This window comes from Cordyceps fumosorosea (genome assembly GCF_001636725.1).
Source record: "Cordyceps fumosorosea ARSEF 2679 chromosome Unknown scaffold_1, whole genome shotgun sequence".
Classification (NCBI taxonomy): domain Eukaryota; kingdom Fungi; phylum Ascomycota; class Sordariomycetes; order Hypocreales; family Cordycipitaceae; genus Cordyceps; species Cordyceps fumosorosea.
Genome location: NW_017387301.1, coordinates 605,529 through 633,462, shown reverse-complemented (window position 1 = coordinate 633,462; position 27,934 = coordinate 605,529). Strand labels below are relative to the sequence as shown.

At 54.4% G+C, this 27,934-nt stretch overlaps 8 protein-coding genes across 8 annotated transcripts; 1 reads left to right on the top strand and 7 right to left on the bottom strand.

The window, feature by feature from the left end:
* Positions 1 to 41: 41 nt before the first annotated feature.
* Positions 42 to 2,720, bottom strand: ISF_00198 (fungal specific transcription factor domain-containing protein; the record flags this gene model as incomplete). Its single annotated transcript, XM_018843805.1, has 5 exons — positions 42 to 1,187; positions 1,243 to 1,494; positions 1,545 to 2,187; positions 2,303 to 2,392; positions 2,608 to 2,720. The coding sequence occupies 5 exons, from the start codon at positions 2,718 to 2,720 to the stop codon at positions 42 to 44; spliced, it is 2,244 nt and encodes a 747-aa protein (XP_018708255.1).
* A 1,687-nt stretch (positions 2,721 to 4,407) lies between these two features.
* On the bottom strand, positions 4,408 to 4,921 carry ISF_00197 (hypothetical protein; the record flags this gene model as incomplete). The annotated part of the gene is made up of 2 exons (XM_018843804.1): positions 4,408 to 4,414; positions 4,482 to 4,921. 2 exons carry the CDS (start codon positions 4,919 to 4,921, stop codon positions 4,408 to 4,410), a joined length of 447 nt encoding a protein of 148 aa, XP_018708254.1.
* Positions 4,922 to 6,615: 1,694 nt separating this feature from the next.
* On the top strand, positions 6,616 to 7,092 carry ISF_00196 (Oxidoreductase FAD/NAD(P)-binding protein; the record flags this gene model as incomplete). The annotated part of the gene is made up of 1 exon (XM_018843803.1): positions 6,616 to 7,092. One exon carries the CDS (start codon positions 6,616 to 6,618, stop codon positions 7,090 to 7,092), a length of 477 nt encoding a protein of 158 aa, XP_018708253.1.
* A 1,007-nt stretch (positions 7,093 to 8,099) lies between these two features.
* On the bottom strand, positions 8,100 to 9,926 carry ISF_00195 (MFS transporter; the record flags this gene model as incomplete). The annotated part of the gene is made up of 2 exons (XM_018843802.1): positions 8,100 to 9,566; positions 9,648 to 9,926. 2 exons carry the CDS (start codon positions 9,924 to 9,926, stop codon positions 8,100 to 8,102), a joined length of 1,746 nt encoding a protein of 581 aa, XP_018708252.1.
* Positions 9,927 to 15,558: 5,632 nt separating this feature from the next.
* On the bottom strand, positions 15,559 to 16,558 carry ISF_00194 (hypothetical protein; the record flags this gene model as incomplete). The annotated part of the gene is made up of 2 exons (XM_018843801.1): positions 15,559 to 15,955; positions 16,020 to 16,558. 2 exons carry the CDS (start codon positions 16,556 to 16,558, stop codon positions 15,559 to 15,561), a joined length of 936 nt encoding a protein of 311 aa, XP_018708251.1.
* Positions 16,559 to 17,450: 892 nt separating this feature from the next.
* Positions 17,451 to 18,422, bottom strand: ISF_00193 (Six-bladed beta-propeller, TolB-like protein; the record flags this gene model as incomplete). The annotated part of the gene is made up of 1 exon (XM_018843800.1): positions 17,451 to 18,422. The coding sequence occupies one exon, from the start codon at positions 18,420 to 18,422 to the stop codon at positions 17,451 to 17,453; it is 972 nt and encodes a 323-aa protein (XP_018708250.1).
* Positions 18,423 to 22,096: 3,674 nt separating this feature from the next.
* ISF_00192 (hypothetical protein) lies at positions 22,097 to 24,801 on the bottom strand (the record flags this gene model as incomplete). Its single annotated transcript, XM_018843799.1, has 8 exons — positions 22,097 to 22,183; positions 22,253 to 23,151; positions 23,200 to 23,304; positions 23,354 to 23,381; positions 23,435 to 23,440; positions 23,491 to 23,515; positions 23,568 to 24,551; positions 24,740 to 24,801. The coding sequence occupies 8 exons, from the start codon at positions 24,799 to 24,801 to the stop codon at positions 22,097 to 22,099; spliced, it is 2,196 nt and encodes a 731-aa protein (XP_018708249.1).
* Positions 24,802 to 25,645: 844 nt separating this feature from the next.
* On the bottom strand, positions 25,646 to 27,752 carry ISF_00191 (cyclophilin-type peptidyl-prolyl cis-trans isomerase; the record flags this gene model as incomplete). Its single annotated transcript, XM_018843798.1, has 3 exons — positions 25,646 to 25,783; positions 25,953 to 27,613; positions 27,680 to 27,752. 3 exons carry the CDS (start codon positions 27,750 to 27,752, stop codon positions 25,646 to 25,648), a joined length of 1,872 nt encoding a protein of 623 aa, XP_018708248.1.
* Between the last annotated feature and the right edge of the window lie 182 nt (positions 27,753 to 27,934).

Genomic DNA, 27,934 nt, shown 5'->3' with positions numbered 1-27,934 from the left:
AAACAGCCACCATATTCATACTTTCCGATTTCGTTGTAGTGTCAAAACCGAAAATTGTCGTAATCTTTAAGAATGTCGCCTAGATCGGTAAACTGCGAGGTGAAGAAGTCGTTCGGCAGGTCGCCCATGTCGTGCGCCGCCACCAGGTCCATCATAGACGTCGAGTCGCTCGCCGACTGCTGCGAGTGCATGCTCCCCGCGCCGCCGCCGCCGACGAAGCCGCCGTCGTCGTAGGGCTGCGGGGTGTTCATCTGGCTGATCTGAAAGCTGGCCTGCTGCTGTGGCTGGACGCCGCCGCCGCCGACCGGGGTGAACGGGCCGTCGCCGCCGCCGCCGCCGCCGCCGCCCATGGCCATCTCCGCGAGCGCCGCGGCGGGCGGGAACACGGGCTGCTGCTGGGCGTCCAGGACGGGGGCGAGGGAGACGGGCATCTGCGGCGGGACGGCACCGCCGGTGGGCGTGCCTACCGCTATTTCGGCGGTGCGGTCGGCAAACTGGTCGGGGACGGCGGAGCCGGAGCGCGAGGGCTGGGCGGAGGTGTGGTTGGAGACGCGAAAGGCCTTGATCATGTGCTGGACGCGGTGCAGCTTCTGCTTGAGGGCGCGGGTGACGGGGGAGTGGACGGAGAGGTGCTGGACGAGCTCCATGGCGGCGAGGACGTCGGGGAGGTAGCCGACGCGGTACTCGGCCTCGGCGTAGCAGAGCAGCAGCAGCAGGGAGGCGAGGGCGGTCTCGAGGAAGTGGTTAAAGGTGCGCTGCTGGGCGTGGTAAATGTCGGTCTCGCGCGCGAGGGCGATGAGCACGCGGATGGTGTCCTGCGAGGTCTCGGCGAGCACGTTGGTGGTGGAGGTGTCGAAGCCGCCGCCGACGAGCGACATGGCCGACTTGCGGTGGATGACGATGCGCATCTGGTTGCAGCGCAGGTATAGGACGAGACGCAGACGATACTCGCCGCGCTTCTCCCGCGTCGGGTCGAACTTGTCCTGCAGGCCGAGGAACTGCAGCCGCTTGGGGATGTTCTTCTGAAACTGGGTCACTTGAAAGTCGAGCAGGTTGCGCGTGGCGGCTAGGGCAGTGACTGTGGCGGTTGGTGACGTGGACGGCTGGAGGATGGATCGTCTGACTTCGGCGGAGATGATGCTGTACTCAATCATCTGTCTCAAATATGTCGATGAGAGGGAGTCGTCCTGCAAGAACTGGTCAGGGGTTCGTTAGTGTGGGGACATGTGCATACAAACTTACTTTGAAATGTGGCTGACGATGAATGTCGGAGTCGTGAACCGAAAATGGCAAGCCGGTGCCAAAGCCCCATCGACGGTCGAGAGTGTATACAGACCAGTAAAACTTTTCGCCGACATCTTTGAGCTGGTCCAGCGTTGTTGGGTTGGGCGCGTCTTCTGTGTTCTGCGCTATGATTTCGTGTAATGAGCGTAGGACGTTGCCAATCGCTCTCCACGCCAGCATCTCCTTGTCATTAAGGAAAAAGAAAATGCTCTGGAGAGAAGTGTCAGTCAGTGCAGTAATACTCAGCCACGAGCACGTACAGCGAGGATGATAATGGACAGGTCCGTCTTGTTGACTGCGCCAAGCTGAGTTCGTAGCAGGGCGCCGCTAAACAAGGACTCGACAAAGCTGTTGGCGACAGTCAAGGTTCCTGGGTCGACGATACTAGAGGCGACGGAGAGAACCAGCGACATGATGTCTTCGACGGCAACCTGGTCTTGAGGGACAGAGTTGCTCTCGCTTGGCGGCGCGGCGGCTCTGATTCTGTGGCGCAGATTCTCGAGGTCGAGGAATGGGTACTGCAGGGCGACTTCTTCCTCGTAAATGTCAATGATGCGTATCCAGAGCTCCTTGTCGAGAGGCGCAAAGGTGCCGGGAGGCGCGCCGGTCTTGCGGTGGTCAATGAGCTGCTGCATAATGTGAGAGCCAATCATGAGCTGCTGCTGGCGGCCGCTGCCAAAGAGTGAGCGGCCGGGGCCGGGGCTGAGATCGCCGAGGCGCTTTTCGGCGAGGCGGAGGTAGTAGTCGGAAGCGCCGTGGCGTGTCTGGGCAGTCGTCTCTGCATTGCTTTGTGTGCGTGGCGGTGCGGAGGGCGGCGGTTTCTTGACGCGAAAGGCATCTCGCTCACGGGGTTTGTGAGGATCATTTGTGGGCTGCGAGTCTCGTTTTGACTTGGTCGATTTCCTGGGACGGGATTGTGAGTATATAAATTCCAAGAATAAGGGCGGTGAGATGGGCTTTGAGATGATGGAAAAGGCCAATCAATGGAAGACGTCGCGTGAGGCTGGTGATGACGTACGAGGTCTCATCGGTAGACTGAAAGCGTGTTGCGCGACCGTAGACACACATGATGTCGCTGTCGCGGCAGCGCTTGCAGGGCCGTTCGCCGCTGCATTTTGTCTTTCTCTGCTTGCATGTTCTGTGAGGTGAGAGATTACAGGGTTAGCGATGAGCGCATGAGCTGACTTGGCGGCCGGGCCGGGTGCAGGCCGTGAGTGATGAAATAGGGCGCTGGTCACATACACACTATTCGAGATGGCCGGGGTTAGCGGGAAGGTGCATCGATTGGACAGCAGAATGAAATAGCAAAGACGGTCAACGCACCAAGCAATTGCGACATATGGTGAGCGCTTCTTGCGCGACTTGAGGGTAGGCGAGCCAAGAGGCTGGGAGACGGGTGAGGGCATCGAGGCGGCGGCGGGTGGTGGTGACTGCATGGTGGTGGGCGGAGAAGAGGGATGGATATGGCGGTTGTGATGGTGGTGTGTGGCGGCGAGGGTCGGGTGTGGCAGCAACGGATGGTGAAGCACGGATGCAGCCATCTATTTACAGTGAGATGGGCGACGGCATCATCACCTAGCAGATGAGAAGAGAAGCGACAATGGCGAGGATGCGTGTTATGGGATAAACGGTGCGAGGCGAGATTTTACAAGGTCGAAGCTGGCGGCGAGAAGCGGGTGTGGATTGTTAGAGTTGAAGGTTTTGCGGGGATTTCCTGGGTGAGGTATCGACTTGGTTGGTGCCAGTGGACTGGCGGGGGCTGGTGAAGTGGCGCATGTGCAGCAGAAGCCAGCAGGCAAAATTACAGCGCAGACATCACCAAAAGACGTACATAGTACAGGCAGTGCAGTGCATTCAGAGCGCCTTTTCACTGCAACTTGGCCCCCGGCGCGTTGGCCTCAGCGGGGTGAGACAAGTCCGGCCGGCCTCTCCGTCTCCCAGCCCAAGCAAGGCATTCATCTCGCTCGCCCTCTCCTTTTTTTTTTACCCGAGTCATCTACAACCATGCCCATCATGATGTCCCAGAACTCCGACGTTGCAGCTCCCAGTACGACATCGACTAGGTCGGTTTAGTACATACATAGATACCGGCCCCTGAACGCCCTGGTCACCCAAAACCCGTTGCCATCGACTGACTGGCCGAACTCTCTGTCGGCCTCCGGCTATGTCCCGGCCCAAGTACCACGTGCACGCCTGCATCATGTTTCACCAGGGGAAATAATCTCTTCATCTGCCGAGTAGCATACCTTTCTCGCGTCTTGCTGTTTGTCCCAACTGTCCCTTGTGCAGACAAGTTCTTCTTGAAGACCACCCAGTCGGCCAAGCCAGCGTCGCAAGCGCTCCCGCTGTAGCGCATTACTAGCATTCAGCATTCAACAACGTTTGCGGCAAGTCTCGCCGATCAAGACTGCCTATATACCGATTACTCGACGAGATATAGCCCGCATGCAGGCAGCATCACCCTCACCCCGCGGCCCTCTCACGCGGCCATGCGGATCTAGCCGGGATCCAACCTTCTAGATTTCACTCGCCTGGTTTATTTTATCAGATGAGATCTCGGCTGTGGTAGATGGGGTCGATCATGGTGGAGGCGGCGCTTGATCGATGTGCGAATCAATTTCTGACGGAATCGGAATCGGAACACGATGCGAGTAGCAGCCTAACCAGCTGGGGCCTGCTGAAGTAGAAAATGCATGCCTTGGTTAAGAAGCCACAGAGGCCCAGGAGACTCTCGATGCTCGGAAGACATAAATGACATGAGATGATGTCTTTCGTGCGAGTGCGGTAGTGGTGAGGCCTCGTTCTTCGCACCCTCGTATCCTTTCATTTCCTACCCTGCATTTAAACACTGTGAACTACTCGGTGCTATCTGCCGTCTTCACAAGTCTCAACACCCTTTCCATAAATGTTCTTGTCGGGCTAGGAAATAAATCAAGGATATTTGTCTCTTTCTAGCCCACAACGATTTGAGGAACCAGGTCGCTACCCCAGGCTACCTACACATCTACATATTATAAACATCAAAATCGACTTTTATTCAAACAAAAACGAGCAACGAAAGCAGTGGTTTCGTAGTCTTAGCGAGCACACAGCGACTCATTTTCAGGCAACTTTACGAACTGGTTATTTGCTATCGAGGCAACGCGGCTTCTAATGATACTTTAAATTGATACATATTGTAGTAATATACGACTTACTGGCTCTCGCACAAGCCGTAGAGTCCCAAGACACCGGCGGCAAGTGGGAGGAGACTTCGGACCATGTTCAAATTGCCCCACTTGGAAATCAGCTGGCTAGATGCCGTCGAGGTCATTGCCGACGCGCCATTCAGGAGCATCTCGTTGGTATTCCTCATAAAAATCAAAGTAAAAGGAATAATGGATATGACAAGGCCGGCTGCGGCTAGGTGCGTCTTGGTCGTCCTTTCTCCTCCTCCTCGCACCTTATAGGCAGCGTAGAGGTAGCACAGCGCTGTGGTGATGGCGACCTTGGGCATGACGGCCATGCCGCGGGTGAAGAGTCCGTTCCAGACAATGACCGGGGATTGGGGGGTAGAGAGTGCTGTTGGGACCCCAATGAGGGTCAACGAAGCGATGGCGCCTATGCAAAGGAGTGGATGGGATGTCAACAAGTGCATGGTCGTCAGCCGCGTGCGGAGTAGCATCATACCTGAAGTCCATACTGAACCAACAATACCAGTTGCCACAGCCACGAGAGAAGGGGTCAATTGGAATGGCGCCATCCTAAGTTGAACGGTGCAAGGTGGGTGATTAGGCGTTGTCACAGGCAAAGCTAAGAATCGGTTGCACTTTGAAGGATAGATGGCGAAGCTTGGAACTATGTAGCATATTTGAAACGGCCACAGGGGCAAGGAACGGGGTTTAAAAGTATTATGCCCAAAAACTAAGTTTTTTGAGTGAACTGAAAAATTTGATTCCAGGGTACAGTACATGCTGACTGACCCAAAGTTTTGACCGCAGACGCCGGAACCGTCCTCCCTAGACAAAGTTTCGACTCGAGTCGCAATAGCGGCCCGATCAAGCTATTGCTCCACCGACGGACGGTAAATGAAATTGTTGCCGCTTTGATATCTCTCATGACCTGACAGCCGCCTGCCGGCCGGTATAGCGAGGAATACCGATGGCCGAGATTCGGGTGGGGCAGCGGAAAACGACCGACGCAGCCCACTTACAATCGGGACCGGCTCGGGACCGACTGCTGAATGTTGGGCCGGGGCCATGAGACGAGATGCCGCAATTGTCCAGCACAACATCTTTCAACCACAGATGGATAATAATAATAATGATAATAATAATAATAAACAAAATAAAATAAAATAAAAATAAAAAATATTTCTACTATTTCAATTCCCCCTTATCAATGCCATCTTATTAGTAGTATACATAGATACTGATTAATGATCTAGCAACAGCTATAGCAGGAGGTTTCTCTGAGTCTTACCTGCCCCATATCTACGCCCTGCGTCATGCTTTTGTGTCTTTTTCGCGTCTTGTCTTCGCGCCATCTCCACATCGTAGCTTCTGACGCAACCCGTGTTTCTTGCCAGGCTAGCTAGCACTGACTTTACCGTACCACCATTTCATCATCTCGTAAGTTAATACAATGGGGTACCATGCATGATAACACTAGGCTGAGGCCGGGACTTATAAAGGTGACAATGCATCTCTTGGCTGGCCACGAAACGTTGCCCCTAGTACCATCCGTTCTTCATCCTACTATTCTTTTTCCTGGTGAACCACAATGACAACTACGTCTGCACTCACTTGGTCAAAGGCAGCCACTCTGATAGGCACCATTGCTGTTGGCGGAGCCGCAGTTGGAATCTCAAGAAGGATGCTTAGTACCAAGGCTGTCGATTCGACAGCAACAACCAAGAAAGTATTTGGCGGTGGCCCGGCACTCTTGTCTCTGCCTTTGGAGAGTTCCTGCCAAGTCAATCATAATACGAAGATGCTTCGTTTCCGTTTGCCAGACGCAGAAGCAATCAGTGGAAACTCGTTGACATGTGAGCCTTTTGCGCTAAACGTGCCTCTTCCTCTCCAATCACTGAAACGAATGCTAATGGAAAACATATCTAGCCGCTCTTCTCACTTTTTCATGGCCTCAGGGATATTATTTCCCAGTTCTGAGACCTTATACACCAGTTAATTCTTCTTGTATGTCTCCCTTTTGCCTCTCCCTTCTGCCGTCCTGGTTCGGATCTTGTTCCAGCATGCAGCTGATATGTAGCCCCGAATAGGCGAACCCGGCTTTGTCGAATTAATGGTCAAACAGTACCCTGGTGGTAAATCAAGCACACACCTCCATTCAATGCAGCCCGGACAGCATCTGTTCTTTGTCGGCGCAATCAAAGGGCCGCAGTGGACAGCAAACAGGGTCCGCCATGTGGTCCTCATTGCGGGCGGCGCAGGCATCACCCCGTGCTACCAGCTGGCGCAAGGAATTCTCGGCAACGCCAAGGATCAAACCGCAGTCACACTCATCTATGGTGCCAACAGCGACCGAGACATCCTTTGGAAGAGCCAAATGGAAGAATGGCAGCACGCGTTTCCAGATAGATTCAAGGTGCTCTTTACCGTCAGCGAGCCGGAAGAGAATTCGACGCTGACTAGAGGGCGTGTTACGGCCTCGCTGCTTCGAGATGCCCTGCCGGACCTTGGCAGCAAAGAATCCGAGGTCTATGTATGCGGGCCGCCGGCCATGGAGACGGCCCTGCTTGGCAGCCGCTCTACAAAGGGGCTGCTGGAGGAACTCGGATACGGAAAGGAACAGATTCACAAGTTTTAATCTTATTATAAAGTGCCTAAATAAGAAAACAACATTATTCTATCCACGCATGAACAATTATGAAGAAGGGCATCGGCCTGGATCCGCGAAGCTTGAACTTTGACGCCGCGGCTCCGTCCTGAAGAAACCCGCAATCCGCGCTCCGTGAGGTAAAGTCGGGACGGAGCAAGTCTGGGGACATGCTTTATATGAAAGGCCCGCATGTAATTAATTTTGAGGTCTTTTTTATAAAAAAAAATAATTCACTGCATAGAACATTACGTTACAAAAGCCTACACCCTGAATCGCGCAACGGCCAACCAACGACACGCACGCGATGGCGCTTTCTCTGCCATGCCAAGCGCCTCGACATCCCATGGGTGTAGGGCTTCGCTACAGCTTTGAGGAGCACCGAAACACTCGGAGAAGCCATTTGAGATGGCTGTGGGGAGGGGGCCATTCCGGAACTGCCGGAGCGAGGCCCAGACTGGGGAGAAGGCTGACGGGCACCAAAAGGCTTGGCTGAGCTGCTAAAGGCCTCGGATGAGGCGGAGCTGGAGATTTATTATGGTTCGTGGGGGAGGGTCAAGCGGGAAGACGCGATAAGGCTGAATCTACCCTTCAATAGTACGTGAATGTAAAAATCAGTTCACCTGAGAATGGATTATATGCCGCCGTCGTGGCCGCCGCAAAGATTGATTGCGATGCTATGGCATGACCCGTTGGTGGTACAGGAAAAATCAGTGCCCGAAGAAGAGACGTATTGACCTAGTTGAATTTAGTTTAATTTAGCTTCATTTCATTTCATCTATGCTCTATCGATACCGCGGTATACCAATTCCTCTAGTAAGAGTAAACCAAAAGTAGAGAAACCCATGAACAAAAACAGGGTAGTGGTGAGTATTCTGCAAGTAAACCAGGCCGTGAACCAGATATGCGCCGTCCCAATGACAAAATCCGTACATGTAAACAAAGACAATTAGTGGTATCAACTTTTTTATAAATTCCCGTGCGCGTCAACCTGGCACCTACGCGGCAGCCATCTCAATCTTCTTGCCCTTGACCGAGTTCCAGGGCGTGAAGAGGGCGCCGATCAGGGACAGCGAGGCGAGGGCGACGGCCACGTAGAAGCAGTTGGTAATGGCCGTGTTGTAGGCGTTCAGGACGACCTCCAGGGCCTCACCCTGGAAGTGCGTGCGCGCCCCCGTGGCGCCGACGTAGTTGACGGCGTCGAGGGTGAGCCCCGGGATGCCGGCCGCGGCGATGACCTCCTTGAGCTTGTTCTGGAAGACGTTTTGCGCGACGCAGATGAAGAGCGCGCCGCCGAGCGTCTGCGCAAAGATGATGATGGCCGTGCCGACCGCGATCTCGGCCACCTGCAGCGACGCCTGCATCGCCACCATCGGCTGCTGCATGCCCAGGCCGACGCCGAAGCCGAAGACGCACTGGTAGCCGATCCACTCGTTGCGGCCGGCGCCGATCTCGAGCGTGGTCAGCAGGCCCGCGCCGACGGCCATGAGCACCGACGAGGCGATCATGAAGGGCGTGTAGTAGCCGAGCGCGGAGACGAAGCCGCCCGAGATCATGGAGAGCACGACGAGCCCCAAAATCAGCGGCAGGCTCTTGATGCCCGAGTTGACGGCGGAGCTGCCCTGGATCGCCTGGAACCAGATGGGCAGGTAGTAGACCATGATGAAGAAGGCGGCGCCGAGGCAGACGACGAAGGCGGAGCAGGCCCAGACGGTGCGGTTCGTGAAGATGCGCGGGGGCACGGTCGCCTTGTCGCCCTTCCAGATCTGGATGGCGACGAAGGCGGCGATGAGCACGGCGAAGACGACGAAGAGCCCGATGATGCGGCCGTTGCCCCAGGGGTAGCGCGAGCCTCCCCACTGCAGCGCGAGGAGCAGCGAGACGATGCCGGGGATGAAGCAGAAGGTGCCCTCGAGGTCAAAGGAGAGCAGCTGCTCCTTGAAGGTGGTGTCCTTGAGCGCCGTCTTGGCGTCGGGCAGGTGCAGGAAGATGACGATGAAGAAGGCGGTGACGCCGCCAAAGGGCAGGTTGATGTAGAAGCACCAGCGCCAGGTGACCTTGTCAGTAAAAGCGCCGCCCATGAGCGGGCCGGCGACGGAGGCGAGGCCGTAGACGGCGCCGATGAGGCCCATGTAGACGGGCCGCTGGCGGAGGGGCACGCTGCGGCTGATGATGAGCAGCGCGCCAGAGAAGATGCCGGCGGCGCCGAGGCCGGCGATGGCGCGGCCGATGATGAGGCCGACCGAGGTCGGGGTGGCGCCGCAGACGACCGAGCCGACCTCGAAGAGGAAGATGGCGCCCAGGTACACCCACTTGACCGAGTAGAAGGTGTAGAGCTTGCCGAAGATGAGCTGGACGGCGCAGGTGGTGAGCAGGTAGGCGGCGCCGTACCAGCCAATGTCCTGGACGGAGCCCCTGAACTCGTCGGTGATGCGGGGGATGGCGGTGGCGATGATGGTGTTGTCCTGGGCCATTGGTTAGCGTGTGTGATGCGATGGACATGGAAGAAATTTCTGAGTTGGAATAGCCATGAAGAAGAGTCTTACCAGGGCGACGCAAAAGACAGACAGGCACAGGGCAATGGTGATCAGGCCCAGCTTCCAGGCGACGGGGTACTCGATGCCCTCGTCGGGGTCGTCGCTCGGCGTGGCGGCGACGGCGGCGGCGGCATCCTTTTCATCGGCGACAGTCTCGTCCTCGGCGGCGGCAGCGGGCTGCTTCTCGGAGAGGTCGTTGACGGAGGCCGGCGTAGGCGTGTGGTCGACAGTGGCCTTGTGGCGCGACCCGATCGAGCCAACCTCGGTGGCGCTGTCTTCAGCGACCATTGTGTTGAGAAGGTCGGAGTGTCCTTTTCTTTTCTTTCTTCCCTCCTTTGTTTCCGTGAGTCTAGTGTCGTGGTTTTGTTTCAGCCCTTGTCTGAACAAGGAGACGACAAGGGTGGTAACTAGTAGGTGTGGCGAGATGGTAGGTGAAGTTGAGGAGATCAGATATCTAGGAATGCAAGAGAATGGGGGAAAGGAAAAATCATATATAAGAAGAGAAGAATTGTTAACAAAAAAGAAAAGAATGGGACACAGAGAGAGAGAAGAGCATGTATTATTATGCAGAGTGACAAACTTTGGCCAACATGACAAGGGGACCCCCCAAGAGGAGAAAAAAAAAACATGCGCAATCGACCTCGCGAAGAGAAAAGGGCTGAGAGAGGGCCGAAAATGTATCGGGTCCGTCAGCAGTCCGAAGTCCGCGAATAGGCTGCGAGGCTGGCCCTTGTCTCCGACGCAGCGGCAGTCATCAGTCAGAGTCAGAGCCTCATCACCGACAGACAAGCACAAACAAAGTCCTCCGCCGCCCGCGCAATGTTAACCCGGGAATGGCAACGCATGTCCCAGCTGAAGCAAACTAACAATGTTTAGCTGGGGCCTTGTTGTTGGCCCCTCCCCCCCCCCTTGTCTGGAAGCTGTCGGGTCCGAAGGATGGGTATCCCCGTTCATCCCTTTCTGGTGGGTTTCGCTGCTCATCTTTACAGTTCAACTAGTTACAGTAGTCAGTCATCTGTGCGGACATCACCCACCGGATGATGGGTGATGATCTGGGACACATCCGTCTTGTTACTCACACCGGGTACAACCGCCAACTAAGTATGTCGCAGTTGCCAAGACTCATCAGCAACCCACTGCCTACCCCTACATCCGGGGGCAAGCACAAGTGACCGTTTACCAAGCACGACAAGCGCAAACTGACTCACACCTGAACGCACCCGACCCGAATTCACGCGGCAGAATGCGATGGGAGCGAGGCAGCGAGGCAGCGAGGCTAGCTGGTGGAAAACGGGGCTGCGAGATTGCCTGGGATGGGTATAGACCGCCCTACCAGCCAGTTAGAATAGTAAGAACCAAAAGAAGCCTTTTGTTTGTATGGGGGGGAGGGGAGCCTTCACCTCGCAGCGGAGTTGCGTCGTACCCTGAGCCAATGGCGCACACGCGCCGTCTGACACTAATACGAATAGGGTTTTTTTTTTTTTTTTTTTTTACTTTTATTAATTCACGGACCCAAGGTGAGGAAATACTGGCACTGGGAAGATGATTGTTGACTTGTTAACTTTATTAGCCCCCATGTGAAATCTTACGCAGCCTTGCGGAGTTTGGGTGCACGCCCAGTCCAAGAGACAGACTTTCCTTTTTCTTGTTGCGGAGCGAGACATGCATGGGCGCGTGTCACCTTGGGCGGGTAAGAAAAGCTGACCAGATGAGATGGAAGCCTTGGCGAAGCCTGGCTGACAGATGCTCTCTCTCTGAATACGACAAAGCACAAAGAAGGGACCTGTGCAACCACAGCCAGCTCAAGTCACTGGAGACAGAAAGTCGTCAGGTCTATAAGTAGTCTCGGCGCCATCGAGGAATAATGCGGCTATCTTGTTATCATTATTCGACGGCCCGCGGCCCATTAAAATGCGTTCGCTCAATCACCATAGATGAACAGCTGAATTATAATACTTGGTATAATTCCGCCAACCGCACCGGAGCCCTACCAATAGAGACAAAAGGGGGGTTTGGCATTCATGACTGGTATCAAGAGTTAATCCGCCTACCAGAGATAGCGCCGAGAAGGCGGAACCCGCCTGCGGGCGGATTATTCATGTCATACCCGATTCGGACCCAAGTTTCCTTGCAAGCCGTCATCCATCCTGTTGCTGACCCGTTGCACGGGTTCTTGTGGCGTCGGGAGGCGGTCTGAGACAAAGGAAGGAAGGACCTTGATGCTTTGCCTCATGCTTGAATCCGAAGGTCGCTGGCCATAAAATGTACTCACACGTGGGCTGTAGCATTTAAGAAACTGAAGTTGGAAACGCGAAAACACCCCCCACCCCTCTTGAATGCGACACATTGCCTGGGCATTGTTTAGGTTATTAGCAAATGTTCGATTTTTGAAAAAATTAATACCAATTTACGGATAGGGGCACGACAAAGCCATCGCCGAATCTGCACTGCCTCCTGCACTCGGCAGTTGCCTGATCTGTTCGGGATGTCAGCCTGCAGGTCGGTCCGCCTCATTGCCAGCGCACGCACCGGCCGGCGCACCGGCTCGCTGACCTCCCGTGCAGAGCTCAGTGAGGTAGGTGAGCGGGCAGATAGAGAAACCCCCACGCTGGTGTCCTTGTTATAGACAGAAGATATACATACCATGCCCCCAGCATACTAAGTATGAACCGTGGCAGCCTCATCCGACTCTGGTCATCGTGCACAACCCACCCGAAATCCAACCAAATAAGCAGTGATTCTCGTCTCAAAAACCACGTCTTTCTCAAGGCAGCGAGCAGTACCAAGATGGTGGATATGCGACCCTAATCCATGGCTCGACTTTAATCAACACTCTAAATTTTGTCCACCTGTCAACCCCCTGGTAAGACGATGCACAATGCAACTCCAAAGGTTGAAATAATAGGGTGTCTTCTCCACCTATCCGCGTTCGTTACCGTTCAAAAGTACCTTGCATGAAGGGGTCGGCAAGTCCTTTTGCACCGTGCAGATCAGATCGTTGCGGCCTAACCCGGCGTAAATGGCTCGACTTTCTTACGAGCAAATTTTTTTCTGCCCCTTTCGAGTCGAATGACAAAATTTCAATGCTTATGCCGCAAAATACATACAAAGGGTCTCCTGCAAACAAGGTTGCCAGTTTTTGTTTCTTCAAGTCCCAAACTGTACGTGTCAGTCGGAGTCAGCACCATATCGCCCCCGGCAGGCACAGCACGGCCTCGATGCGATGGGATCTGCTCCTATCAAGTTGTCGAAAAAGCGCCATGATCAGTGCATGACGCGATGGGAATGTCGGGATGCGACGTCCCATGCCTCTGGTGCGGCCGGCCTCATGCAAGCCACAATGCAACCCGAGATGGCATCTACATGACATCTACACCTCGGGAGAAACCCACCGCCACATCGGCTGATCCGTGACCATCACGAGTCCTGTTCCCTATTTTCTGAAATAATAGAGCCGAACCTGCCTCTATGGTCTGTCGGAACCTGGCACTTTAAGTGTAGCTCCTACCTGGTCTTGGTCTTGGGTCTTTCGTTCTCACCGTCTTTGCGGCGTGTTTTCCAGGCGGACCAAACGTTGCAACTGGGGGATGACTGCGCCGTAATACAATACCAAGCTTAGCTCAATAAAGACAAAACCGAGTTTCTTGATACGAAATCCCAATTGAGACTCCGCCATAGTATCGTCACGCCATGTCAGTCGCTCCTTGGACCGTCGACGACTTCGCGGGGCAGTCGAGTCGCCTCTTCTGCGGTACATTCACTTGTCCAGGCCGCATGGGTTGTCGTGACTGCCCTACAATGAGAGTAAAGAGGCTCTCTTTTAAACTTCTGTCTCTTCTCTATCGGTGTTCAGTGTGAGGAGGTAATTTACGCGTTGGTATCTCTCGACGACAGAATACCAGGATCGGAGCATCGGCAGGCAATTCACAAACTTCTGATGCGATTCCCGTTTTAGTAGAAAGTGAAATCCAGCACATTTACTATTCAGATCTTGACGCTCAAGCATTGTCTCGCGCTTGGAGCGCTCTACTGACGGACCAGGGGTTGGATCTGCAAGACTTGCACGATCCTCACTACCAAGCCAACAGCCTAGGATGCCACTCCTGCGTCCATCATCTTGTGCTCAAAGTTCAGATCAGTGATCTTAGTCTCCAGTTTAGGCTTGTTGACGGCATACTCTTTGTCGCAGAGATCCAATGCGCAGCCCTGGCAAATCAGCCCCGGCGTGTCATCTCGCAGCTCTCCAACTGAACAGCGAACCTCTAGAGAGCGTCGCCACAGCTGTTACTGGCGAATTCGAAGACACCGGTATGAGCATTTTTGCGCATATTCAGAGACAGCCTAGGTGCTCTCGTCCAACCTACATGATTCCTGCGTATTCTACTCCGTTGTCTAGGATACCGAAGTACCGGGCCGCCAAGTCGAACCACGAGCTTATTCGCGAGGCGGTGGATGGGCCTTCTTCGAATGACTTGAAGATTTTCAACTACCAATTGAAGCTCAATTTTGAGACGTTGCTAAGAGCACAGGGAGACTTGTTCGCGATGCGTGGAAGACTGTCCTACGCGCAGCGCGGAGGACATTGGCACGACGCGCAGCGCGGAGCTCAATGGCACGAAGGACAGCTTCTACGAGGGTTGGCGGAGATTCCATCATCGTCACAACACTCTTGACGAGGATGCATATGCAATTCGGATTGTATCTGATCGTCCGCGATGATTAGAAGGGGCACGTCGATTTTGCAGATGGCTCAAGTTGTCAACGCTGGCAACTTCTGATGAGGCTGGCGTTCATGTTCAGAGGGAACTCTCGAGAATTCCCCCGTCAGGGCTGTCGATCAACGCGATGCAAGTGACACCTAAGACTCGTCTCGAGCGAGGTATTGCTTGACAAGGCCTCTGTGTTTCTTGCTTGTGATGCTGGGTTCTTGGACCGACTTCTACGTAGCCTTTTGGCAAAGGGCGTCGTGGACGCGTGGTTGCCCTTGCGAGAGCCACGCGCTGTGTTTCGCGTTCCCAGTGTCCATGTACACCTGCTGCCCGGAAGCCACTGTTTGGAGTCCGGCTGGGTTTCCCCAGACGGCAAGATTCAGCCGACAGATGGCCATGTTACCAAGACCAGGAAGACCGCCGGTGGAACCGTTGCACACATCAGCACGTTACTGAGGAGATTGGCCATGACGCTATTGATCCTGCGGAAGTCTCGTAGTAACTACTACACTGAGGCAATGTGGGCCGCCCAGAAGTCAGGGGCCTTTTGGAAATCTGCCGTTGTCACCTAGTAAATGTTACTTGCTGCAAGAAGAATGCATGCTGGTCTCTGATTTGGTTCAGAACACGAGGTGACCAATAGTTTCGCCGGGCTCGGAGCTAATGTGTGTAATTCGCAGATGGTACAAAGTATCAATCAAGCGGATTGCAACTAATAATTATCCTCCCTAAAGCAGTATTTATACTTATACAGACTGCTTTTACTGTTCGTCTGGATACACGTAGGTATAAGGCACCAAGGACCAAACTATGAAGAACAAAGGATGACCCTCAGGACTAGCTATACTATTATATACTAGAGCAAAAAATATGATGAGGAACGAGATGGGGGCATATATGATCTTGCCGTATTGGAGCTAGTTGGTGGTGCATGAGATGCGTTGATGCAAAAGGTTGTGCTCGACTTTGATACCATGATGGGTTTAGGGATGAGGTCAGGAGACTCGAATCGATTAGACCATAGATGCCCGCAACCAAGTTACTTCTGGAAGACCTGCTAACAAAACAAATGATGATGATATTACAACTACTACCCGTGTAAGTGAATGCGCTGGCCATGATAAAAGATGAACTCGCTATTGGTATATCCAAGCCGCCAACAACGCCCCCCCCCTTTCTCCCCCTCTCTTCCCGCCTCTCTCCCATTCATCCTACGCGCACCGCCCTCTCGCATATGCATCCGAGCGCTTGTCGCTGCACCACACGAACACGCGCGAGAACGCATCCGCCGCCTGGCTCTGCGTGCGCGACTCGCACAGGTACCCGAGCCACCCTTCGCTCGTCGCGTTGCGGCAGAACGACAGGCAGCAGTTTGTGTTGCGCGCGACGAACTGGTAGCTGCGCACGTCAAACGAAAAGTCGGCGCCGCCGACGGCGGAGACGATGCCGGTGTGCGAGCCGCTCATTCTGGGCTGGGAGAAGCCCTGGAAGAAGTGGCCGGAGGAGGTGTCGGTTTGGTTGAGGAAGGTGGGCGTCGGGCGGGGGGTGGTGGTGGTTGAGGAGGAGGATGAGGAGGATGGTGGTGTTGATGAAGGAGTTGATGCGGAGCTAAACGGGAGGGTTTGCGTGAGTAAACCTTGATATGGGAGGATGAGGGAGGAGTTGTACTTACTCGGTCGTGGTCGGGGAGGTCGCGGCCGTGTCCTCGGTTGACTTGGGTTTCCTGGAGGATAGGGCACCGCCGACTCCCCCGCCGACGGCCGCGGCGACGATGACGAGGAGTGCGACGACGAGAAGGATCCAAAACGTGCGTCTCTTCAGGCCCAAGACCTTGAACGGACGCGGCGCCGGGGCGGCAGCATCTTCGGGACCCGTGCTCCGCTCCGCCTCTTCTTGCCTCGGGACACCGCCGCCACCGCCGCCGCCGCCGACGCCGATGACCTGCGGAGGTGGCGAGGACTGAAACTCGTAAGCGGCCGGGACGGCAATCTTGCCCGCGTCGTCGTAGGCCAAGACCTCCTTGGCGCCCTCGTCCTGGTTGCCGGTGACCGGGCTGGCGACAATGGTGGACGGCGTCGTCGCGGCGTCGACGACGACCTCGGGAGCGCTGGCGTCGCGATCGTGAGGATACGGAAGGGATTGCTGCGGGGACGGCGCCGACACGGGACTGACGTGCTGGAGGGCGTCATACTCGCTGAGGGGACTCGCCATGTTGTCGGTGATGTTTCTACGATATCCAACGACAAACCTGATACAGTGACTGCGCGCAAATTGCTACCTACAACTAACTATATACCACCACGGAGTCATTGTCGCAAAACTACAAAGAGGAAACAAAATCGACGGCTAACTAGTCAAAGGATCAGCGTTGAAGCTGAAACTGGATTCCCCAGTGCCATCCACAATCATGTCTTCGTCAACTCTTCATTCGCCACGACCCTGGTCGCTGCTGAGTTTTAGTGTAATAACGATGCAAATCTCCCTCATTTCTTGGCCGTCCTGCCCTATGCGGGAGGTAGTGTGGGCAGCAAAAGGGTTTTCTGACCCATGAGAAGAAAAAAGCCACGGGGACAGAAAATAAGCTTCACCAGGCACCATACCTTGGACGGGCCGCTGCGGGGGGTGGACGACAAGTGCTCGGGAACTAGTTGATGGTTCAAAGCCACCTCTCACGAGGTTTGAGGGGGGACTTTTCCTTTTGACAACTCAGCGGGAAACAAGACAAGGTCTGATTCTGCTTGTCGGTATCCGTAGCGTGCATGGTCTTTGCGCAATCCGTTCATGGGGCTGAGCGGCTGAAATCCTGGCAACGCCACGAAGCTTGGCCAATAAGTGATTTGCCCCCTAACTGACTAACTTATGGAGATGGAGGTTATGATACGACAGGGCAATTGTCAGCTCACTGCCCGCTTCATAGCCGAGCTCGTGGCTTCGATGTCGGCTCCGTGGTCGATGATTTGCAATTCCCGTTGTCTGATCCCGCAACTTCTAATAATAAGCTTCACCAGGGTCTTTGACTCAGGGGTATATTCACATGATAGAACCTTTTTTTTTTTTATTTATTTCCGTAATATGTATCCCTTCCAGTTCCATCCCTCTGTCATCATAAGCTCACCGCGAATATTTGACCTCCCTTCCCGCCCGGCTTATTCCTGCCCCCCGTCGACACGTACAGCGTCCTCTCGTCCAAGCTCAGCACCGTCGACGTCGGCCGCTGCAGCCGCCCATCGTGGTTCACAATGAAGGCCACATAATCAGCGATGCTGCCGCCCGGCGCCACCCTCGCCACGCTGTCCAGCGGCACCGCGCCGAAGACGGTGCCGTTGCGCGCGACCGCAAAGTCGTCCGGGCTGCGCGGCGCCGCGTACCCCGCCAGCACCTCCAGCGCGCCCCTCGGCGTGCCCCTGGCGTCGACTGGGTAGCGGCCGAGGAACCCGGCCGACGTGCTGGTCACGTAGAGGTAGTCGCCGTGCGTGCGCAGCCCGTTGACGCCGAGCAGCCGCAAAAAGGGGTCCGGGTTGTCTCTCGGGGCCAGCCTCGGGTCTCGGAAGGCCACGCTCACGGCGCCGGTGGCGGTGTCGGTGCGGTAGACGGTGCCGGTGATGGAGTCGGCGCTGAGCACCACGTGGCGGCTGAGAGCGGCCATGCCGTTGAGGAGCTTCGCGTCGGGGAGGGCGGCGACGCGGGTCCGGACGCGGGGCAGGGCGGCGCAGCCGGGGCAGGAAAAGTCCAGGGTGTCGATGCGGCCGGAGCCGTGCAGCTGGTAGTCGGTGCGGTTGAGGAGGCCGGCCTCGACGGCGAAGAGGTCCGGTGCGATTTCGGTGATGCCGATGGCGGCGTCGGCGTCGGGCAGGGCGGCGACGAGGCCGGGTGCCCGGCCGGATGTCGGGTCGAGCTCGTAGACGTGGGCCCGGTCAAAGGTGGTGAGGAGGATGTTGCCGTTGGGGCGCACGGCCATGTTCTCGATCCATTGCAGGTAGTCGGGGAACTGGTACAGCAGCCGGGTTGTGTAGGTGGCTTGTGAGGTGAGGGCCAGGGCAAGGACGGCCAGAGCAGTCCGTGTCAAAGGCAGCATTTTCGATTGGCTGTAGGATGAAGATGCAATGCAATACAATGCAATACAATGCAATACAATACAATACGATACGATACGATACAGAGAGGAGAGGATATGGGTTTGCAAGGACAATGCACGACTGCCTCGGGCATCGCGCCTATTTATGAGATGCCAATCCAGACATCATGGCAGAGAGACCAAGTAAACATCGTGCTGGTACTACGAGGCGACAGACGACGCGCTACAGTAGACGGATATCCCTTGGTCGACGAGTCCGCCGGCGAAGTTGCGGGCGCGATCGAAAGCGTACAAGGCAATAATGGCCGGCATCCGAATTGTAGCGGCTGCAAGGCTGTCTGCTAGTAGAAAGGGGAAAAGAAAGCAAGCAAGGGGAGTTGCATGAAGCGGCAAAAAGAAAGTTGCAGCGTCCGAAATGCCGCGGGCTGGGCGGCCTAGTTGGCAAGTCAGTGTGACCTAGTAACTGTCAGCAGACTGAATCAGGAAAGTGTGCATGAAAGAAAAGAAAGATGTGGGATTTTCGAGATTGGTGACTTTGGTACTTTGCAACTCAAAAAAATGTTGAGATGATTTAGCAGGCATCTATGGTACGTACAGCAAGTACTCGACGCCGGGAATGGCGCAATGCTCGGATACACTGTCCATATTAGTCAAAGCCAACAGAAACACAAAGACCATCAAAAGTTTTGCGGGGTTAGGATCTGCTTGGCAATTAATCTCACTAAAATCGCCAAATTTAGATGGTTCCCACGCAGACAAAATCTACAAGGTAACTACCCACGGGTACTCACTCCATCACCGGCCACCTCCTTTTGCTCTCTCTCTCTCTTACAAGCCCCTCTTGCGGCTTGTTTCGGAGGCCTTGGCAAGTTGTACAAGGCAAAACAAGCCACTGACTGACTGTCTGTCGTGTCATGTTTAGCCGCGCATTCCACATTCGATGGCTGAACTTGCCCAAATCCCGACACTCGGCGGGCTCGCAACAACACATCGGTGCAGGGAAGACCCCATGTCCTTCCTCATGCACGAGACACATCAGAAAGCGCACTTCTGCCCGAGCCTATCGGGCGCGAGAGGATGACGGTCCCATGAGAAACCCGGCCCCGGGCATTGGTCGCCGCTGCTCCTCCGTGGACCATGCAAGGAAGGGTAGGTAGGTAACAAGCAGGGCAGATGAACCGCGTTGGTGCCCGCGCATCGGGGAATCAGGCTGGGGATGGAAGGTCCCCTTGGTTCCTCGAAGACTTTGACAAGGAGATGCTCCGAGACATTTGGCGGCACGAGAGGCGGCACAAGAATGCGCCGACGGCTGCTTGCATTGTGCTCCGCATGTCAGCACAGGCTTGGCGCGAGTCGAAGGATTCCTGCTCGTCATTCCCACTCATTGTTTGATGGACTCCCTTGTTTGAATTGCTCATTAGCAATCGTATCATGCCTCGTTGTACTGCCACGGCGCCGTGCATCCGTAATAATTCGGACCTGGCCGATTACTTCACGGCCCGACAGCGCGACAAGCTGCTGTCCAAGTACGGTTCTGAAAATAGAAAGAAATGCAGTGGAAAATATTATAGAGTCAAAACGTAGAGGAGAGATGAAAGTACTGTTGAATCATAGAAAGACCATGCCCAGATAGCCGGCCCGCGACGCATGATGCCTTCACGCTGCATGGGCTGCCCTCCACCCGTCGCCTCCCGTGTCCAATCCAGCTACCTTTTAACAGTACTTATTCGTTGTGGGCTGACTCTAAATATCTTCTCTTCGACCTCTCTGCCCTCGGTCCACTGCTGACAGTTTTAGGAACGAGAAGACAGCGAACGCAACGCGAAGTATTCCTGGTGGCGGCGGCGCAAGGTCTGTAGATAGAGTCTAAACAGTCTCGATTATCTTTGGAGTCTGCGTATCTAGATGATTTAGATTATTTAAATAGTCTCAACTACTTCAACAATCTAGGCTATTTAATTAGTCTGGAATTTCTCGATAACCTCCATAATCCAGATCCCCAGCTATAGGATTTCTCTCGCTGCTGGAGCCTTGAACCTTGTTCAAGAAGGCAATTTCGTACACGGACAGCCCGAGCGCAGTCTCACGAAGCAAAGAGTAACGACGAAATGCTGCTCAACCAAGAGGCCAGGGACATGATGCTGCACCCAACTTTTTCGAAGCAACAGAATCGGATACGGATGGATGTAGCACGGGAGGCGACCGGCGAGGAGCAGTGATGCAGAGCGAAGGCGTCATGCCTCGCGGCAGACCGCCTGACTGCCTCAAAGTCCCCGTCCATACCTCTCCATATGCTCCGTGCAGACATACCCTCACCATCGGAAACCCCGGCCGTCTTCTTTAAGCTTCTCAGCCCGTGTTCGGCGCGTACGTTGGCTAGGCGAGACGTACTCACCGCCGTTGACACAACCCCCGGTTCTTCAATGACACAATGTCGGACAGGTCATTGCTCTGAACGTAGTTGGTGAACTCGTCGATGAAGGGGGACGGACCACTTGTCGGCAGGGACTGCCTTAAGCTTGACGTCCACAGCGTTGAGCGTCTCTTTTAATACCAAATTCATACGCAACCAGGTTGCGCTCAATTGATGCCATCCAAAGAAGGGGCACGAGGCCATTTTTAATAGAGTCGTTGACTTTCATCCTCGTGGCAATTCCAATCTCAACAGGGGCATGGTTGCTGTCTCCTGCACCGTGGAGGTCACGATGGACGAGGGTTTCGCCTTCTTGCAGATTTGAAGTGCCGATGGAGAAGGCGGGGCTCAAGGAGCTCGCAAAGGTTTGTGCTTCTCCAAGATTCCGATAGTCGCGGAACATGGCTTCTCTTCAACCCGACGGCTTCAGTACGTTTAGTGGCGTCGTGGTCGATAAGGAAACTGTTGTATAGCTTCGTTGGGATAACAGTATTAATAATTTGGGACACTGTGATGTTAAAGATCAAGTATCGAAGGTATGAGGCAAGATTGATAGCGTTGAAAAGGTCAAGACCACTCTGCTTTTGCTGGATATTCGAGCACTTCTTATACACGTGTTCACCTTACAAGCAACTAAGCCTCCTGGAGATGATCGTCTGGCGTTGGAAACTTCATTATCTGCATTGTAGCATGTGATGATAAGTTGCGCTGCATATAGTTGAGTGGGTAGGTTTTCATCGAAGTAGCCTAGCTGGTTGCCTCGCCACTCTATTCCGAGCTGAAAGAATTACCTGTCGACGTACTGATTACCTTGCGCAATGTACTAGCATGCAATAACTTCCGCTGCATATATTTGACTACGAGTTTTGTAATCGCAGAAGCCTGGCTGGTTGCCTCGCCACTTTGTTCTGCCGAAAGAATTGCCTCTCGACTTACTGAATACCTTGCAGAAGGTACTATGTACTGTAGCATGCCCATCTTCTCACCAATCGTCTCTCAACTTCAACACACCGCCATATCGAAAAAATCTGCTCTTGACTCGAGTTGGCGACGGTCCCTCTCCTACCATCTCGTACATGTAATAGCCAGGAGAGTGCTCGCGGGCGGGCCTCTTGGTACAGTGTAAAGTGTCATATTCAAACAGTCAAAAGAAAAAAAAAGTGAAAGCCTCATCGCTTCTATCAAGACACACTTCGACAATCTGTGATAAATGGGTCGCTTGAAACAATGTACATAAATTCTGGGACGCGTGAAAAGCTTATTATCCAAGATACTCATCTTGGATCAAGCTGTACCACGGCTGGCCGCCGCGCCATGAAGCCTCCATGAGCTTACGAGCGCGCTTGACCTATCAAGACCGGACTTGTTAGTAGCTGTATCGTATTGCTTCCTTTGCTTAGTTTTCGTAGTTCCGTACCTGTTTCATGCCGCTCTTCTCGGCGCTCTTGAGCCGGGCGAGGATGAGCTTGCGCTGAGTAGCCTCGTTCGTTTCGCACCCGGCAACGAATAGCGGAAACAGGCATGCCGTGTCGGCTTCCTTCTCTCTGCGTATATGTTGAATACACTCCCATATTCTCTGCACCCCGTCCTGCACCTCTTCATCGCACGAGCCCTTGCACAGGATGCGGCGCCGCAGGTACACGATGCCAGCCCAGTGGTAGGCTTGGCTGGCGGCGTCCATCTCGGTGAGGCTTCTCATGTCAACTTTGTTCTTGCGGAGGTGGTGGCAAACCTTGACGGGCTTGTTCATGCTCTCCTTGAATCTTCTCTCGAGGTCCAGCGCCGCGTTTATGGTAGCGTCATCCGGCTCTTGTGCGCCGGGGCACTGTCTGATCAGCGCAGAGAGTTCAACCAAAAGCTTTCCGCAGTGCGTGGTGAAGCCCATCACGCAGTCGAACTCTTCCTCGTCATCGACTCTGATTTTCTGAAGTAGGTCATACGGACCAGTCTGGGGAGATATTCCCTCAATCAACGGGGCCATGCTGACTTGTCCCATGGTGTCAAGGTATGAAAACCAACTGAAAATGAAAGAGAGTTCTTCGTTTCTTTCGTTTTGCGAGCCGAGAATAGCAAGTCGCTTACCCACCAGGCTGCGCGTGAGATTGAGATGCTTTTGCCAAGGAATATTCGCCCCAAAGGTACTGGGGGATGATTTTTCTAGCGATGTCAGAAGCACCATCGATAGCAGGGTATCGTCCTGGATTGTCTTGACGGGGTCACCAAGCATTCCTCGAAGGACACAGAAAATGTCTTCTGCCCATTCAGCAATGCGTAGCTCAGGCTCTGTCATGCGCAAAACTTGTGACCGATGCACGGCTACTATGTGTCAACGGGCGTTTGTTGTGGAAAGCACACAAGACCTACCTGCGAAAGCCAGCATCAAGCTCAGTAGAATATCGCTTTGGAATGCAATGGCCGGCATAAAGTTGCTAAATGGATTAGCTTCTTTGTTGTGATAGGGCGCCATAACTATAGTCTGTCAGCTGAGGTCCAGTTTGTCTCTCGTAGGCATTCATACCTTTTGCCGTATAATTGACAAAGTGATCCTAAAAAATCATTCAGCATGAGCAATACTATTGGATTCCCAATGAGTACTCACGAAGAACTGTGATGCATGTTAGCCAAAGTACTATCGCAGGTAAGAGCTGTACTTACCATCATGTTGGTCTCATCTCTCAGCCTGGTCAACCCTGTCAGCAGAATTCCCAGCTTTGTAATCGAAGAGTTCTCACTTGTCCGGGATGGGTGATATCCCTTTCGGAAGCGCATTGATTGTCTGTTGGTATTCGCTGCTGATGAACCAGGGCGGATTCCCAATCACTGCCGTCGTCTGCTCAGGTACCGTCTCCAGGGCTCCGGGTGCGGCTAGGGTGCGGCTCATGTCTCCCATGGCCATCATCCATGGGTCTCTGCTCATGAGGCACATCATGCTACAAGTGGGCGCACTACTGTAGCCGACTTGAGCCATGTATGAAAGGCTGGTCGGGCATTCTACGCAGTCGGTTCCTGCGTCATCAACGCTGGATCTACGATCAGACGTCTCGACAGCTGCGGAATCCCCCCATATTGATTTGAGGGCCATCTCGTCGCTGGTGTAGGAAGTCACTCTGGACAGTTGTGGCGAGCTTGAAGTTATGCAGCCCATCATGGCGTCGGTGTTCCATGTGCTGGACCACTGGGGATCGCCGGGGGACTGGGCCTGGTCGAGGTAGTAAAGTTCCATCCGGGTGTCATTTTGTGTTGGTCGAGGGGCTATTGCTTCTTCGCTGGTAGATATCGTCGAAGCCGGGCTTTGTGCGACGCCGTTGATCTGAACTGCGGCAGTGGTGGTCATGGTGGTGTCCTCGCCGCCAAGAGTGAATCGGAGGTCCGCGGATGTCCGATCCATAGAAAACGCATCATCCATAGACTTGGCCTTCTTCTTCACCACAACGGACGAACTGAAGTCGGGGTTTTGGTGCAGATCTTGGAAAAGAGTATGCTCAAACTCATAGCGTATAGGGCCAGTATTTGCTGGATTCGGTTCGGTTGCATAGCGTTGAAGTGGCACGCCGATACTCTCGGTGGCCGAGTAGTCAACCAGGAACTCATTGTTGAAGGTCGTTTGGATGGGAAACGATTCCTCGGCTTCCTCGACACCGCCACGGCGTTTAATCCTCCGGCCTTCCCAGTTCAGCCTGATCTTGTAGTCACAGGTGTCACCGGTTTTCAAGCAACTGCAACAGAGTGTCAGCCCAACAGCCGCGGTGCCACTAAAGGGTAACAGCCCCGTCAAAAACGAGGCGGAAAAAAATCATACTTTTGACAGACGGGTCTCTCCTCTCCGCACTTCACCTTGCGGGATTTGCAGGGCCTGCTTCTTGTCAAAATGAATGCACAAGCTGCTTGTAAGTGGCCAACTCACCAGCAACCAGTTCGGCTGCGTCGCTTTGGTTCTGAGGATCCTTGATTCTTTGCTCTAGGCATCGTAAGTGGGCAAATCTTATGCCAAGACGCCCTGGTTTATCTGAATATCGGCGGCTGAGAGGCACCGTGAAACAGCAAGATTGGCAAAGTGTGTTGGAGGGTTGACGGGAAGTGATCGAGCAGCCACACTCGGCAGTCGGGTTGGGGTTGGTCGGGCTCTTTAAGTACAGCATGGATGCAGAATCAACAAGACAGAATAGTGAAGAAAAATCAGCCGTAACGGACACAAGGCCGTATTTAAAACACATACAAATGAGCAGCAAGAGACAGGTCAAGCGCATGGTGGGCAGAAGGCGACCCCAATGGACAGGGGTCTGTATTCCAGCTGGCTGGTGACGCTTGCCTCACTTGCCAGCCAATGGGGGGGGCGGTAATAGAGAAGAATAAGCAGAGTACGACATGACAGCAACGCGTGGTGCCAGCCGAGCGGGGAGAGGTCCGTCTCGCGAGTTACCTGCAGGAGACCGGCCGCTGCAGGTGGTTTGATTGTCAAGATGTTGGCACCGACTGGGCAGGAGAAGCCCGGCCAAGCAGGCAGACTCCAATGAACCCGGCTCGTCGCGGCTGGTGGGGGATTAACCAGGCTTCACGCTAGCCACCGTGGCTGAAGGCGCTATTTGGCTCAGCTCGGTGACAGCAAGGGAGCCTGGAGGAAGGTGAAACAGGGACTATACCCAGTACTATGGTGCACGTTGCGACGGGCCCAAGGCCGTTTTGCTGGGTGGTTTGTAGTTTTCGACAAGCGAGTTTGCCGATGGTAATATTCTTTGCCTTTGTCTGGTGGTTTGCGCATCCTCCTTCTTCTCTCCGTCTTCTTCTCTTCAACTCGCTGTCGCATTACTCTTTACATGACGTCAATGTTGAGAATCTTAATGTCCTCCTCCGGCTTCTCCTTAAAAGTGCGCGTGTTTTCAATCTTCTTGATCACGTCGAATCCCTGGGTCGCGCGACCAAATATCGTATGTTTCCCGTCAAGCCATGGCTGCAGCACATCTTCGGTTAGCCCAACGTGGGGTTCCGTCATATTTGGGTAGGAAGTGGACGGATAAACTCTGAAAATAAATCAAGAAAAAAAGCAGGGAGCGGGAAAGGAAGAATGCATCTGGAGGATCATCCCGAGAGCGGGAGGCACGTAGCGCGTGCCCACTTACCGTCTTTTCCGTGGTAATAAAAAACTGACTGCCATTCGTGTTGGGGCCAGCATTGGCCATGCTGACAGTGTATGGCTTGTCATGCTTCAGGCTGCTAAACTCGTCCGCAAACTCGCGACCCCAGATGCTCTCGCCGCCCGTGCCGTCGCCGAGCGGGTCGCCGCACTGGATCATGAATTTGCGTATGACGCGATGGAAGATAGTATTGTTATAGTAGCCCTGCTTTGCGTGCGTGACGAAGTTCTCGACCGTTTTCGGTGCCGCATCTGGAAAGAGGCGCAAGTGGATGTCACCATAAGTAGTATGGAGCACCGCAGCACTCCCTGTCTCTGTTTTCTTAGCATTGCCCTCCTTCTTGCGACCCTGCGTCGCAGGCCTCTCGTTCTGCACGTCGCGCGTCGATTTTGAGATTTCTTGGTCGTTTGTGAAGAGATAGAATCGGACTTTGCCCGCCGCCGTGGCAACCAGCACAGGGTCACGGGCTTCCGATTCCTGCAGCAGGGGGTTACTCGAAGCGCCCATCTCCACGGAGGTGACGCCCTTTTTCTGCGGCTGACCCTGGTACACAGCCAGGTTGATGGCGCGCAGGCCGTCCTCCCTCCCATACGTCTTGACCACCTGATTCGTGTACGTATTGAGGACTTTGATGCCCAACATGGATCCATATATCAGAAAGTTGCCTGATTCGTCAAAAATCACGTTCGAGGCGGAGCGCATGCTCTGCGACTCGACCTCCCGCTCCTGCGCCAACCGACGCCCGAACTCGACTTGATCCATTTTCTGCACCGCACTCCCCGCCTGCTGCAGGTCTTCCATGGCCTGCAGTGACTCATCATAGGTGCGATGCAGCTTAGCGGAGGCAAAATCGAACAGGCGAATCTTGCGATCAGGTAGCGAGAACGTGGCGAAGCTGGTGCCCTGCGGCGAGACGGTAATGCACGTCGGAACCGACTTGGCCTTTTTGAAGTCAAACAGGTTTGTCGAGCTCTTGTACTCGAAAACGCCCTCCGGCTTGTCGTAGGTGCCGTTCGGCCGCCAGTACTCGATCATGCCGCCCTCGTCGGCAGACACGACACAATCGTAGCTGTCATTAAAGGTCATCAGATGGACAGGGTTTCGGTGCAGCCCCTTTATGGTATGGATCGGCTCCTCCTTCTCCCCCCTGCCGTCGTACACATGTACGAGCGGCTTGCCCTCTTGGGACACAGCCAGCAGTGGGAACGAGGCGCCCTTCCTGTGCACCCAGCAGACGCTCTTTGGCACATAGCCCAGCGTGACCATGGACAAGAGGTCAAACGTGATGACGTCAAATATTTTGATCGTTTCGTCCGCTCCAGCAGTAGCAAAGCTGCGGCCATCCAGGCTCACCGCGACGGCCTTGATCTCGCCGTCGTGCGCGCGAAACTCCTTGACAAACTCGATGCCCTGTGCAACCTTCTTCCAGAACTTGACGACGCCGTCGACGGACGAGGTGATGAGGAACTCAGTGAGCGGCGTCCATGTCACAAAAGAGACTTGCTCTTTGTGCATGAGGGATCGAGAGTAGCGCGCCGAGGCGGGCAGGGCTGCCACGTAGAGCTTTTCGTAGGGCAGAACGCGTCGCTTCTTCTTGGGCGCTTCGGTAGAGGGCAGCTGAGGGCCCATGTCGTCATCGGAAGAATCTGCGCAAGCTGCATGTTAGCCTCTCCATTGGACAGCAAGCAACATCCCATCGCGGACTGGCGCACCTGAAGGGTCATTTTCAAGGTCGGCGTGGGTTCGCTTCTGGCCCGCGCCATCGTCTGCTGCGCCCTCAGCCATGGCAGCTGGTCGTCGATGGTTCGGAGCGATGACCGCCTCGGGATTGGGTCTTGCGGCGAAGCGAAACGACTAGTTGGAAGGATGTTGATGTGGCTGGAAAGCTTGGTGACGACCAAAGTGCTGGACAAGCACTTTGCGACAGAAAGTTTTACTGGAGCAAACGACCAGCCAACCAGCCTAGA